Source organism: Vicia villosa, linkage group LG2 (genome assembly GCF_029867415.1).
Source record: "Vicia villosa cultivar HV-30 ecotype Madison, WI linkage group LG2, Vvil1.0, whole genome shotgun sequence".
Classification (NCBI taxonomy): Eukaryota; Viridiplantae; Streptophyta; class Magnoliopsida; order Fabales; family Fabaceae; genus Vicia; species Vicia villosa.
In genome coordinates, this window is record NC_081181.1 from 162091521 (window position 1) to 162107034 (window position 15514).

The window sequence follows — 15514 nt, forward strand, 5'->3', positions numbered from 1 at the left end:
TACAAGAATATTTATACCCAAAACTAAATGTCTAGCTTGCCATAAAAAAAGTTGATGTGATGATTTTTTAGAAATTAGGCACCACATCCAAACATCAAAATATTTGCTTGACAAAACATAGACTTTGGATAAGATTATGTGCATATCTCTTTTAGACACCACTTCTCTTTTAAAATTATAAAATATTGATTATAAGAATAATTGCTTAATGATGTCACTATTAAAAAAAAGACTATAAGATCTATAGTGATGCTAACATTTTCCTTCTGGTCATGATAATATTGTTGATTTGCACTTGTTGATTCAAGTTGCTACGAGTTAATATGAAGCCCAACTCAATAATGTTTGAGATTATAGCATATTCACATTATCACATATAATTATTAGTGTTTTCCATTAAATTTAAGATAAGATATAATATAGTTATTGGTGAAAGCACCATGAGCAGAACATGGGTTTTGACTATGATGCTAGCCCAACTAATAATGAATATTAGTCTGCTTCCTCCTCCATTGCTACAAGGTAATGGAATCAGCCTCAGCACATTAATTACATTGATAAAAAAAAGTTATTGCTTAAAAAACAACAATTTGTAATACAACAACCAACTTGAATCTATAATATAAGAAAAGTTGTTGTTCTAAAAATGACAAAAATACTATTTAATTATTTTAGTTTAAATCAATAATTTTGGGACAAAAAATGTCATTTTTTATTTTTTCCAATTCACTTTTCACTTTTTCACTTTTTACTTTTTTGAATTCAAATTATTATTTTCCCCACTTTTCTCACTTCTCTTTTTTGTTTATATAAAAATAGAAAATAAAAATATAGAGTTATAATTCAACAATAACAATTAAATTTTTTTTTTAAATCTATGCTAATAACAATACATCAATATAACTAATTAAATATTAAAAAAATTATGCTTAACATTAATATATATATATATATATATATATATATATATATATATATATATGATCATTTTAAATGATTATTAATTTAAATTTAAAATAGTATTTAATTTTTAAAAATTAAATTTAGTTATTGAATATTAATAACGAAAAAAGATAATTTAAAATAATTTTTATTTTTAGAAACAATATTTTTTAAGAAAATAATAATAAATTTAGTTTTAAAAAATTATTTCAATCAAAATGAATTTATAAAATAGAGTTTAATGGTAGTACATTTGTCAGTGTAAAAAAAAATTACACATACATTCAATTAGAATATTTTAAAGTGTCAAATCATAAAAGTATTTTAAAATTTACAGTGTGACTTGACGCTTTACATGGTCGTCATTGGTTGATAGTGTAAAAAAAAATTACACTGTCAGTGCATATGTTACAAATAAATATTACAAAAATTATTTGTTATTGATGTCATTTCACAAATATATGTTATCAATGTAAATATGATGTCATACTACTATTATTTATAGTTAAATTATATTGATTCAGATATTTTTGTTAATGATACATAAACAAAAATAATATTTGTATAGGAAAAAAAATCTGATCTAAATACTTTTATATACGAAAAATTGTATATATGATACAAATATTTTTTATTCAAAAAGATATACGGGGAAAAAAATTATTATTGATCTAAATATTTTTTTGTAAATAAGTCTAAACATAAAAAATATTTGTATATGGGGAAAATCTATTAATGATTTAATATTCTTATATATGAAAAATGATATTTTTGATCCAAAAAAAAATTATTTAAAAAAGGTATACGGGAAAAAATTATTATTGATCTAAATATTTTTATATATGAAAATGGTATTTATGATCCAAAAATTTTTTATTCAATGTATATGGGAAAAAAACTATTATTGATCTAAATATTTTTATATATGTAAATGATATTTATAATCCAAAAAAGTTTTATTCAAAAAAGAAATACGGAAAAAAACTATTATTGATCTAAATATTTTTATATACGAAAATTTACAATTGATTCATATATTTTTGTAAACGATACCTAAACATAAATAATATTTGTATATAAGAAAAATCTATTAATGATTTAAATATTTTTATATATGAAAATTGGTATTTATGATAAAAAAATTATTCAAAAAAGGTATACGTGAAAAAATTATTATTAATCTAAATATTTTTATATACGAAAATTTACAATTGATTCAGATATTTTTGTAAACAATACCTAAACCTAAACATAAATAATATCTGTATATGAGAATAATCTATTAATGATCTAAATATTTTTATATATGAAAAATGGTATTTGTGATCCAAAAAATTTTGATTCAAAAATGGTATATGGGAAAAAAATTATTTTTATATACGAAAATTTATTATTGATCCAGATATTTTTCTAAATGATACGTAAACATAAATAATATTTGTATACGGGAAAAAAATTATTATTGATCTAAATATTTTTATATACGAAAAATGGTATTTATGATCCAAAAAATTTAATTCAAATCTTGATTTTAATTTAAAATAAATATATTATGTAAAAAAATACGCGTACCAAACCAGAACCCGTGCGTATGCACGGGTTTGTTACTAGTTAGTATGATAATGACACAGAAAACAATGGAAATCTATGTATAAGAAAGAAAGATGTTCTAGAATCGACAATAATATCCTTTTATCTTATTGGTCAATCAATATAATTTTGGGGTTAAAATGGACCAACAATTTGCCCTCAAATTTTAACTTCATACGCAATCCAATTCAAATTTTTTGTTGTTTCCAACGTTAAATTTGCATCGTTTTTTATGAAAACTAAATGCACACATCAACACCATAACCATAACCCTTTCATCTCACTTCAACTATAATCATCATACCTTTTGTCTACTACCGTACTCAAGCAAATTTCTCACTCATCGGTAGACTCTCCATCTTCTTTGCATGTATCGCTCGACTTTTCAATTCTTCATCTAAACTTTAATATGTATTCCTAAACTTCATTTATTATAGATCATGGCAAGACCATTTAAGAATGTCAAGGATATCAGCGACATAAAGGAGCTTTGGAAGATCACTGTCAAAGTTAATCACAAATGGAATGTGATATCAAACACCAAACAACACTTCGAGATGATTGTTGTTGACCAAACATCTCTTTACTTTATGCTTTAATCAGTTTTCCCATAACTTCTATTTTAAAACTTACACATGCTTATCTTCCTTTATTTATTCGTTCTCATGTCATTATTTTACATTCACGGTGATTCAGATATGTGATTCTAACTTGTGTTTTATTTCATAACTTTTATGTTATACACTTCATAATCATTTTTATTTCATGACGTTTCATGACGTTTTATATTTCCTGCTATTAAGTTTTATTTTTCTGTCCATCTATTTTGTTTATATTTTTAACTTTATATGATTATTATTTTTTGTACTTATTTTGGTTGATTCGAATACTAAATAAAACTGCTCATTTACAAGGGACTGATATCCATGTCGTTGTTCCTACAATGTATAGCCAAACTTATGATTCCCAGTTAACTGTTAACGACACTTGCACAATAGCAAAATTTCTTATTTAGCTCAATGAGGCTCTCATCAAACCTTCCAACCACAAGTTTCTCTTGAAATTTACCGGAGGAACCACGGTTGGTGGTAAAAACAAACATGACATCCTAGACAAAGTTGTTAACTTCACCCCGTTCTATGATATTATAACTGGCAAGTGGAAAAAGGATTCATTGATAAGTATCATTTTTTGTTTCCCCCTTTAATTAAACTTATGTTGAGTTTCATGATTTTTAACGAAACTGGTACATATATTTTTATAGATATCATTGGAATGCTAGACGAAATTAGCTACACACAAATCCAAAATGGTGGAAAAAAATAGCAAGTCAACATGGTATTGTGGGACTCGTGATATGTATATTATTATTTCTAGTTTCTACTCTATATCCATATTTAACTTGTAGTAGTCTAAACATTTTTCTACATATATAGCAACAAAATGATCAACTGTACACTTTGGGAATTTTACGCCTCGCAATTCATCTAATTTAACCAACCAAAAACTGATTCCTCAGTGACAACTATCATCTTTTTACAATATGCCAAAGTTAAAGAAGAAGATTTAACATACTTCGAGTTTCATTTTTTATATTATACAAGTCACATTTCATCATGTATATTTATATTTTTATTTAACGTAGGCAAATACCCTCTTCCTGTTTCCAACACCTACAATGTAACTAAGTTGTACATCAATGACAATTGCATTCCAATCAATGACTTCCTTAAAAGGTATAATTTATTTTTCCAATTTATTCATAATGTTGTATTTTTGCTTTTGCATAATCTCCATTACATGGATTTTTCTTTTTCTACTTTTCGTAGCATTCCTAAGGACTCATTGATTAACCGTAACAGCCAGCTTAGTTCACGGTCTCTACTGTGGTCCCAAAGCTCTGCCAACTCTCAGCTTACCCCTTACCAAAAGTTCATGTCCAAAGCTGGCGTACTACCTATCAGTGAAATTAAGCTACTAAATGTTGTCTGTATTTTATTTTAATTAACATATTCAATATCAACAATATTGTACTAGTTTTTCAATGTTTTACCAACTTCCTTTCATGTAGATTAATTTTTGTTGTTAGACGATAGGCTAAAATCTAAAAAGGGGGGGGGGGGGGTGGGTGAATAGATCCAGCTAAAAATTTATTTCATTTTTAACGTGTTTTAAAAGATGACTAACGGAAGTGCTCAGGGATCAACATTCGTCTACTCTGAACCGATATTGGTAGAATCGGATATGCGACTAAACCGTTTTGATAAAGAGAAAAAGAAACTTAAGATAAGATAAAGTTTGAATCAATATATTTTGAATTTAGTTGTTTTAACAATTAACACTTAAGAAACCTAATTCCAATGATAAGAAAAATGACAAATTTGACTTAGTCAGTTTGTCGAACACTTGTAGTGTAAAAATTATTGCGCACAAGAAATTTCACAAACAGTTGGTATGCAATTGATAGTAAGCCAATTTTATCTAAGTGTTGTAGATTGTGAAATACAATTGCAATTTACAATTGCAATATTCTGCACAAAAAGCAGTTTTTGTATCACAATTAAACACTTAAACTTATTAGCAATTTAGCAATTGTATAACAGTATTAATATCAAGTAAGGTGAAATAAGGAGAGAGGAATACAAAGATTTGTTTTGGAAGTTTACCGACCGTCCTCGCTACAGTTACGTTTGCCCCCAATTCCAAATGGGACTTGATATAGTTTTTATTTATTTGCAAATGTTTTTACAAGAGAAGGTAAAGCAATGAACAAGCAAACTCAGTTTTGATGTTTATTTTTTATCTTTTTTTCCCTTGATCTTAAGCAAGATCAGGTCACCCAATAATGTCGAATCAATCCTCTAGTTACCGTTACTCCCTTGACCGTATCTGTGTCTTTCAAGGCTTTCACTCGGGTGAATTGCAATCGCGAATTGTTGTCACCCAAGAATTTTGATTGATCCTTCGTCTACCGTTACTCCCTTGACCAACCCACCGTTATTTAAGACAGAAACTCGACCGAATCGAATACAAAGCTTCTTGTCAAAAAACCCCAAATTAATCCAACCTTGGAGGATAAAACCCCGACAATTTTATTCAATGAAACCCCAAAAATTCTCCACCTAATTGGAATGTACAAATCTCGAACTTTGAACGTTATTACTCTCAATCTATGATCACTCAAACAACAATGATTATACGTAATTGATGAATTAACAAGACAAAGAATGAAGATGAGAAGAATATTTGTCTTTTTCTGGAAAATTCATGCACAAAAATGCCCAAAAGGAAGCGATGCATTGACCTTTAGGGCCACATGCATCAACCTCTAGGAGGAAGTAAGGTCTGGAGGTGAAGACTTACAGTGTGCGTCGACCTTCAGGTCCTTGTGCGTCAACCTCCAAGAGGCAGTGAGGTCTAGAGGTGAGGGTGCACAACATGGTGATAAGTATATGTTAAAAGTTAAGCATTTACCTAAAGAATTTTGGGGTGAAGCTGTGTCGAATGTAACATACATTTTAAGCAGGTGTCTAATTAAGAAGCTAGAAGAAATCACACCAGAAGAATGTTGGTCTTGTATCAAACCTAGCTTGATTCATTTGAAGATATTAACATCTATAACACATAGACGTGTGTCTGATCAGTTGAGAAGGAAACTTGATGAAAAGTCAAGTTAAATGATCCTAATAGGATATCATTTGAATGGTGGATACAAGTTATTTGACCCAGTGAACAAGCAAGTTGTGATCAGTAGGGACGTGATCATAGATGAGCTTAAGGAATGGGATTGACTGAAAAATGTGAAAAATTATTTAGTGGGAATATTATGTGAAGAACCAATAAGTGAATTCAAAAGAGAAGTTTGACAAGAAGAAGTCAGAGGTCAAGCAGACCTCAAAGAACAAGACACATGCCTACAAGGTTGCAAGAATGTGTGATTACATCAGATAATACGTTCGATGAGGAAGGTGAACTGGTACATTATGCTTTCTATGTAGATATCAAACGAATCAACGCAACTACAGAATTGATAGATTCGAAGTCAATGAAAGCGGTGAATGAAGAACTGAAGTCCGTCGAAGTCAACAACACTTGGTCACTTGTCGAATTGCCTCAAGGTAAGAAGGCAATCGATATGAAGTGGGTATACAATGTGAATTCTAATCCCAAAGGAGAAGTAACTCGAGACAAGGAATACTTATGGCGAAAGGATTTCTTCATAAAGAAGTATTAGACTTCGACGAAGTGTTTGCACCTTTTGCTAGGATCAAAACAATCAAGTTGGTTGTTGGTATATCATACATGAATAATTGACACGTATGTTAGATGGATATGAAATGTGCATTCCTGAATGGCCCCATAGACGAAGAAGTTTATGTTGTACAGCCAATTGAGTTTGTGAAACAAGGTCAAGAAAGTAAGGTATACAGGCTACATAAAGCCCTGTATGGACTCAAACAAGCTCCGAAAGCTTGGAATAAGACGATAGACAGTTTTCTAAGGGAGAAGGAATTTGTTAAGTGCATAAATGAGCATGGAGTATATGTAAGAAGAAGCGAGAGTGAATTTATTATACTATATTTCTATGTCAATGACTTGTTGATAATAGGTAGCGGAAAGAAAAAGATCGAAGACTTCAAAGGTGATCTTAGCAGGGAATTTTCAAAAGCTCTGATTTGGGAGACATTTCATATTTCCTTAGCATCTAGTTTTATAAGAGTATTAGAGGCTTGATGATGTATCAAAGAAGATATGCAAGTGAAATACCTAAGAGATTTGATATGGAAGAATGCAACTTGACTTTGACACCTACTAAACCAAGACTACAACTGTCGAAAGACTCACACGAATATGATGTTGATCTAACATAATACAAAAGACTTATTGGATCATTAAGGTACTTTTTTCACACAAACCCTGACTTAGCATACAGTGTGGGTATGGTGAGTAGATTCATACAGAAGCCAAAGGTATCATATCAGCGACGAAGAGGATACTAAGGTATCTCAAAGGAACTATTGACTATGAATTTTTATTTCTTGCAGCTTGTGAAGGAAAATAATTCAAGCTAGTGGGTTACACCCACTCAAGTTGGTGTAGTGATGTTGAGGATCGAAAATCCTTAGCTGGCTATGTGTTTATGTTAGGTGGTGCTCTAGTTGTTTGGAGTTCAAGAAAAGAACCAGTAGTAGCATTATCATCGTGTGAAGCGGAATACATAGCTGGTTCTCTCTATGCATGTCAAGCAACATGGATGGTGAATTTGTTTAAAGAGATTACAACAAAGGATCACATAGCAATTACCATGAAAATCGATAGCATATCATATATCATTCAAGCGAAGAATCTGATAGTACATGGACGAAGCAAGCACATCGAAATGAGGTTTCATTATCTTCGAGAGCAGGTAGAAAAAGGGGAGATGAACTTGGAACACTGCATAACTGAGAATCAGATTACAAGCATCGTGACAAAAGGAGTGCAAGTCAAAGTGTTCAAGAAGTTAAAATCTATGATGAATGTAGATATCTTAGACACAATGAATTAGATGGTGTGTTGAGATTGTAATTCCTTGTGTAAAAGCAGGTTGTTCGACAGAAACAAGGTCGTGTCGAAATAGCCTAGTGTGCAAGAGTTGTGTAATTGTCGAAGTGTTGAAGGAGTTAGCATCAACATAGAATTTCGACTTAGGCATAAATGTGTAGTGCTAGCAAAATTAGGTATTTTGGATTTTGGATTTTGGATTTTGCTTAGAGAGCAAGAAAATCCAAAATCTATAAATAGGGAGTAACTCCTATAATTGTATTACTCACTTGCAATTGTAAAGAACAAAATCCCAATTTGTAAATAGAGAGAAACTTTGCAGAAATTCTTCTTCCTTTTATTTTGTTCAAATTCTAATTCTCTTTCTTTCCAAATTCATCTTTTCTTTTCTTCTTTCATTAACAATTATGCAGCGGAATCATCTTGTAATCCAGATTGGTTGATTCACTCGAGTAAAAAATGAAGAACAAGAGAAAATTCGATTAGTGTATTTAAATCATGTTCATCTAGATTGATTCAAAATTCTTCTTAAAATTGGGTGTAATTTCAACACGTTTGTGAGGCATGAAAATAGCTAAGACTGGATGTGGTTGATTAAATTCAATAAAGAATATAGAAAACACAATAACCCGCTAGTTGTATACATTAAACAATAAGACCAATATCTAGACGCTCAAGCATGAAATAAAAGATCAGAAGAGACTGGTGAATCAAGTCCAGACGCTTGGATTGGCATCTGAACGCCAGGATTTGAAGAAAATCCCTAGAAACTGCTAGTGAATCATGCCACGACGAATCCCATAGTTGTGTGGAGATTCCTTTATTTGCCATATCATTTGCACAAAAAACCTACAATAGAATTAGGAGTTAGGACACGTGAAATTAAAAAAAAAACAAAAAACATCAGGTTTTAAAAAGAGCCCCCATAAACATATATTTTACACTAAAATATTAAAAAATAGCCTAAACATTGAGTTTTACTAGTGCTGAAGCATTTCATCTCCATGTTCATGTGTAATTTTTAAAATGATTTGAGTTCACTTTTTTTTTTATAACCACCGATTTATTCCGGTTCGGGGTCAATTCTGACATCAAGTGGTTCCAATTCTCTCCCGATCATAGTTGCGGGAATCAAACCCTAGTCCTCTCTACCAAATTCAGCGTCAATTACCACTGAACCAACTAAAGATTGGTGAGTTCTCTTTTTTTAATCACAAGTAAGTTGATAATTTTCTATATTATCAATTCAAAAATCGAGCAGAATGTTTTGTTCAATGACTTAAGAAATGTACAATTCAATATTCCCTGCACTCGGGGAGTTCGAACTCAAATCATGCTTATTTGATTTAGTATACTTGGTGATTTAGTATACTTGGTGATTTAGTATTTTAATATACCTTGAAATGATTTACTATTTTAATATACCTTGAAATGATTTAGTATACTTGGTGATTTTTCTATCGCACATCCTTATTTGATTCCCACAGAAGAGGATAACAAGATAAAAATTCTATGTTAATTATCGGATTATCATTCTGTTTTTTTATGATGAATCTTATATGTGTTTCTAAAAAAATTGCCTCTTTTGATGGGTTTCGGAGAAATTGGAAACACATAAAAACTTTCAAATTGAAATGGAAAAATAGACAATGTATCTTCAGTTCCTTCGTAAATGATAAAAATTATGTCACAAGAAAAAAGGGATTCAAAGAATATTTACATATACTAGACGAGGAGGGAGCTCTTATAGGCGCAAGACAATGACATTACAAGTGATCTAATCTCTACATGTGCTTGTATATGAGACATGATTATTAAGTTATCCCTTGAATTGTCTAAGTTAGATGTTACTTTGATCAATTCGCTCAAACTATTTGTTTAAGCTAGATTTATCATAAAACATTTGATAAAATTGTTACATGCATGATTGAGTTTGACTAAGAAATAACTAGTTTATTTGATGTGTAATTGTGTTTGTACTTAATTGATATTTTAAATTATTCACAATTTATTATTAGTGTTTGTCCTATAATATATTGAATTTCATCTAATGTAATATATATATTATAGTGTTTATGTTTTCCATAATACATAATAATTTTGAATTTTAAAATATATAAACTTTATAATATAAAATAAAATTACTTCAAATTTTAAAATTAAAATTTGAGAAACTATTATTATGATCAAAAACTCAATTAAAATTAGAGAAACTATTATTATGATCAAAACTAGGTGTTTATAAGATGATTCAAGTGTGATGAAAGATATTTAATTTATATTTAATTGAGATTAAAAGTTCAAAAGTCCAAAATATTTTCACGTCTCTTCAAAACTAAAATTTTTTATTTTTAGTTCCTCTTGCAATTTAGCGACTAAATTAACGATTGTTTTTAGCGACAATTTACTATTTAATGATTGAATTAGCGACAATTATAATAGAAAAGATCGAAAGTTAAAGTTTTTAAGTTTAAAAATTCGATTCTTTAACGAAATGTTTTAGAAGGATGAAAAATAAAAATACTTAATTTTATACAAACTATAAATATATTAAACCCATCTAAATATTCACCCGAAGAGATAATGGATTGCTTCAGCTTTAAAAAAATGTTTTTTTTTTATTTTTGAAAATAAATTTTTTAAAACTGTTTTTCAAAATATTACAAGTTTTTTTTATATTCGTTTTTCTTAAAATGAAACACTAATTTTGACATATTATAACATAAACATACATTATTGAAGACCAAATCTTAATCAAAATCTCAATTTTTTCATAAAATGTTATTTCAAAAATGATTTTTATGAAAACCTATTTAAAATAATTTTAAAATTAAGTGATTTTTTAAAATTTTGATATCTAATTTTTTTCTAAAAATAAATAAAATATCTAAAATCTTAAAATTATTCAATTAAATTTTTATTTAAAACTTTTATAAAAAAAATTTACACAAAAGTTATATAATTATATAAAAATCATTTTTAAAAGAAGCCAAATCAAACTGCCTAATATACAATTCAACTAGACGAAGTATAAGACCTGGTCAAACTCTTGCGGGGGCCATGTTTTTTCCTTGTCTGTTTATATGTGGTGGAATCTTATCCTTTCTTGCCAACTAAAATACTTGCACATCAAGTTTTATATTTATATTTTAAAAATATATTCTCCACGTAGTTGATTATATAAATAAATATTTAGTCCAATATAGCTTACACAAACAAGTCAACAGCAAATTCTTCATGTAAAGTAGCTAAGCAATATTATATTTCCCTTGCACACCAAGTACAACCACTGCCTACCATTATAGAATAATGTAAATCTAACTAATATTCTAAAGTTTATGACACATAATGCAATATTATATTTCTTCTTTGTGAGCCACCGTTTGACTCTTAATTTGTAGTAACCTCATTCTCAAATATCACCTCTTATAAAAGCAAGCATGGTTCTTTCAACACCACAATCAATCTTATCAATTTCTAACTTCAACCAATCCAACCACAAAAATATGGATTTTGTCCTAAACTATCTTGACACCACTACCATAGCATTCATTTCTCTAATTTCCCTCCTTTTCTTTCTATTTCGTTTTTCCAAAGTTTCTCATACAAAAGAGCCTCCTACAATTTCAGGGTCATGGCCTTTACTAGGTCACCTTCCTCTAATGAGAAATACACAAACACCCCACAAAACCTTAGGTTCCTTAGTTGATAAATATGGACCTATATTCACAATCAAGCTTGGTGCTACAAATGCTTTGGTACTAAGCAATTGGGAATTAGCCAAAGAATGTTTCACTAAAAACGACATTGTCGTTTCGTCGCGTCCGAAGCCCGTCGCAGTCGAGCTTATGTCGTATAATCAAGCTTTCATTGGTTGGGCACCATATGGTGCATATTGGCGTCAATTAAGAAAAATTGTTACATTAGAGATTCTCTCTAATCGAAGAGTTGAACTTCTAAGTCACATTCGTGTCTCTGAAGTTCAAACATCGATTAAAGAGCTTGTTAATGTCTGGTCAAATCAAGTGTCACTACAACCCATATTGCTCGATGACACTAAGTCGTCTAGTACTAACGACTATGTGTCGGTCGAGTTGAAGAAATGGTTTGCACAATTGACATTAAACATGGTACTAAGAATGGTTGTTGGGAAGAGATGTTTTGGTGATGTGGATGAGGCAAACAAGGAAGAAGCAAAGAGATTTTTGGAAAATATAAGAGATTTTATGCGTTTGATTGGAACATTTACAGTGGGAGATGGTGTACCATTTTTAAAGTGGCTGGATTTAGGAGGTCATGAAAAGCAAATGAAAAAATGTGCAAAGAAATTTGATGAAATGTTGAATGAGTGGTTGGAAGAGCATCGTGAAAAGAAGGGTTTAGGTAGTGATGACAAGGTTGTGGGGGAAAGAGATTTCATGGATGCAATGCTTTTGGTGCTTAAAGACAAACCAATTGAGGAGTTTGATGTAGATACCATAATCAAAGCCACAACATTGGTAAGTATATAATAATATTGTATATTTGTATTATTTTTAGTATTACTTTTAATATAAGGTGAAATGTTATTGGTTCGAACTTGCACTGATACAATAAGATATGTTTGCTTGATTAACGATACAATTTTATATAACTTTTGAGGACTTTCTTCTAATGTAATTTGAATTTGAATTTGTAGGAGTTGATTCTAGGAGGAAGTGACACAACCGCAGGAACACTTACATGGGCAATGTGTCTTCTATTAAAACATCCTCATGTCTTAGAAAAAGCAAAAGAAGAACTTAACACGCACATTGGTAAAGAAAGGTGTGTAAGTGAATTAGATATCAATAAATTAGTATATCTTCATGCTATAATCAAAGAAACACTAAGATTATATCCACCGGCGCCATTTTCATCACCTCGCGAATTCACCAAAGATTGCACAATAGGCGGATACCATATCAAAAAGGGAACTCGATTGATGCCGAATTTATGGAAAATTCATAGAGATCCTAGTGTTTGGCCAGATCCATTAGAGTTCAAACCCGAAAGGTTTCTTACCACTCACAAAGATGTTGATGTTAGGGGTCAAAATTTTGAGTTGTTGCCATTTGGAAGTGGGAGAAGAATGTGTGCTGGAATGTCCCTTGGTTTGCATATGGTTCATTATATTCTTGCTAATTTCTTGCATTCTTTTGAAATCTTGAATCCATCTCCTGAGTCAATTGATTCGACTGAAGTTCTTGAATTTGTCAGCACTAAAGCTACTCCACTTGAGGTTTTGGTTAAACCTTGTTTGTCTTTCAAATGTTATGAAACTATGTGATTTTAATTGTAGTCAATTTTGTCATTTTCATTGTTTTCTATGTGATGTTACAACTTGTTAGTTAGTGATGACTAACTAGAGTTATTTTCTCAATAAATTTGAAGTGAGTTGTGTTCTATAGCACAAGAGCATTTTATTTATAAGCTAATACTTGTATTAATTTCAATACATTATGAATAATAGTTATTTTCTTTATCACATCAAGAGAATTAATAAAATTTTGTGTTTATTAAATCTGTTGAGGTCAACTTATTTTAGCATTATACCTTTTGCTTCAACATTTCTCTCTAAATATAATAGTTACAACATCTACAACTAGTAAATACTATGTTCAGGGAAACAATTCAATTTTTGATTTGGCTCCCTTATTTTAAGAAATTTAAAAAATATAATAAAAAATCTATTATAATATATTAAAGTTTAGTTTCAAACTATTTTATTGATCAATCACACTCTTACTTGCCACATCATTAAAGATTTGATATATTCTTCTAATTAAAAATCATGTATACTTATAATACAATTTTAAAAAAATTAAATTAATCAACTTTCAAATAACTTGATAAAAAAATTATGGAACTAATTTAATTTTTATAAAAATGTAAACAACTTTTAGTCTCTTAATAAAAATGATAATGTTATCACTATTTAAATCGCTCATAAAATAGAGACAATAGATTATGTAGAAACAATTAAAGTTACAATTTATTTTGTTTTTTATATACAAATAATTATATTTATATTTTTCATATCTATCTTTTTTTACAATGACATATTTAAATACCCATTTGATTGTCCAACCCATAAAGACTCATTCAACAATGATACTCATAAAGTGAGCATGCTGAAGATAGCCCGTGCAGAAACAGTTTACGAAATATGGAAATATAGGAATGCTATAGTGTTTGAAAAATGCACACACTATAGTATTATAGATAGCATATGTATAGATGTTGGATGTCACAAAAACTTAGAAAACATATAGCATACTTGATGCTATAGGTTACTTTGAGTTTTATTTGTCTTCGAGGGGCTGAATCCTATTGGATTGCTTTCGTACTTAATTTTTTTTAATTAATATATTCCTCTTTTGATTAAAAAAAACAATGATACTCATAATTTTTTTAAATTATAAATTAACGCAAAATATAAATTTTCATCTAGAATTTTAATATTCATCATCATGAATGGTTATATAAGTGTGAGTCATTTGAGTATGGAATTTCTTCAATCCACAAAATAATGAAGAACAAATATTTGTAGAGATTTGGAAAATAACGAAAAAGAAATATACAAAAAATTGGTTTTGGTACAGTTGTTGCTGAGATTTTAATTGTCTTTAATCAATAAGGTGATTGTGGAAAGTGAGATGGAAATTCTCATATCTAGATGGTTTTTTTCAGGTAGAAGTTGCATGGGGTAATGATTAGGATAAAATTTGTAAACTAGAGCTATTTAGGCTTTTAACTAATATTATTATAGTGAATTTCCTTCCTGGCTTGGTAGCCCTCAGATTAGGTGAGTTGCACTGAACTGGGTTAACAATTACTTGTGTTATTTATCGTTATGCAGTTTGTTTTCAGTTTTAATATATTTGTGAAGTCTGTCAACATCTGTCATAACATTTGTTTTTACATTGTGTGGTGTTAGGACACCAGTCTTGACATCTGTATTGTAAGTGTCAGAGTTTCAGTAACATAGCTATTGTAGTAAGGCTTTAACTCTTTTAAGTAATTCATTTCTCCAATCATGTGTCTAGAGCAGCCACTGTCAAAATATTAATCTTTATGAGATGAAGCTCTTAATGAAGTGTGATAAATGTGACTTGTAGTTGCTTCTTTGAATTTCAATACTTGTTGATGAATACCATTTTTTAAAGTGTTCTTGATGGAACGATGCTGATAATGATAGTAAGGTCTACCATATAATTTGTAGAAAAAAGGTCTTATATGACCATGTTGACCAAAATAGTGACACGACCATGAAGCTCTGTTATAAGCATTAGTGTGTTGGTAATGATGTCGCACAAGATGTTGGAACATATAGTTTGACATGATGAACTCAATATTTTTAACACGAGGTGCAAACTTAGATCTTGCATTCAAGGAGCTATAGTCAAACCCAATTCCC

At 29.6% G+C, this 15514-nt stretch overlaps 1 protein-coding gene across 1 annotated transcript; it reads left to right on the top strand.

Moving 5' to 3' along the window:
- The first annotated feature begins 11461 nt into the window (after window positions 1–11461).
- LOC131647287 (cytochrome P450 82A1) lies at window positions 11462–13585 on the top strand. The gene is made up of 2 exons (XM_058917200.1): window positions 11462–12575; window positions 12755–13585. Exons 1-2 carry the CDS (start codon window positions 11517–11519, stop codon window positions 13382–13384), a joined length of 1689 nt encoding a protein of 562 aa, XP_058773183.1. The 5' UTR covers window positions 11462–11516; the 3' UTR covers window positions 13385–13585.
- Window positions 13586–15514: the final 1929 nt, after the last annotated feature.

Coding starts and splice junctions, on each gene's coding strand:
- LOC131647287 (XM_058917200.1), top strand. CDS start 11,517: ATGGTTCTTTCAACACCACAATCAATCTTATCAATTTCTAACTTCAAC. Junction 12,576..12,754: donor TAATCAAAGCCACAACATTG/GTAAGTATATAA, acceptor TTGAATTTGTAG/GAGTTGATTCTAGGAGGAAG.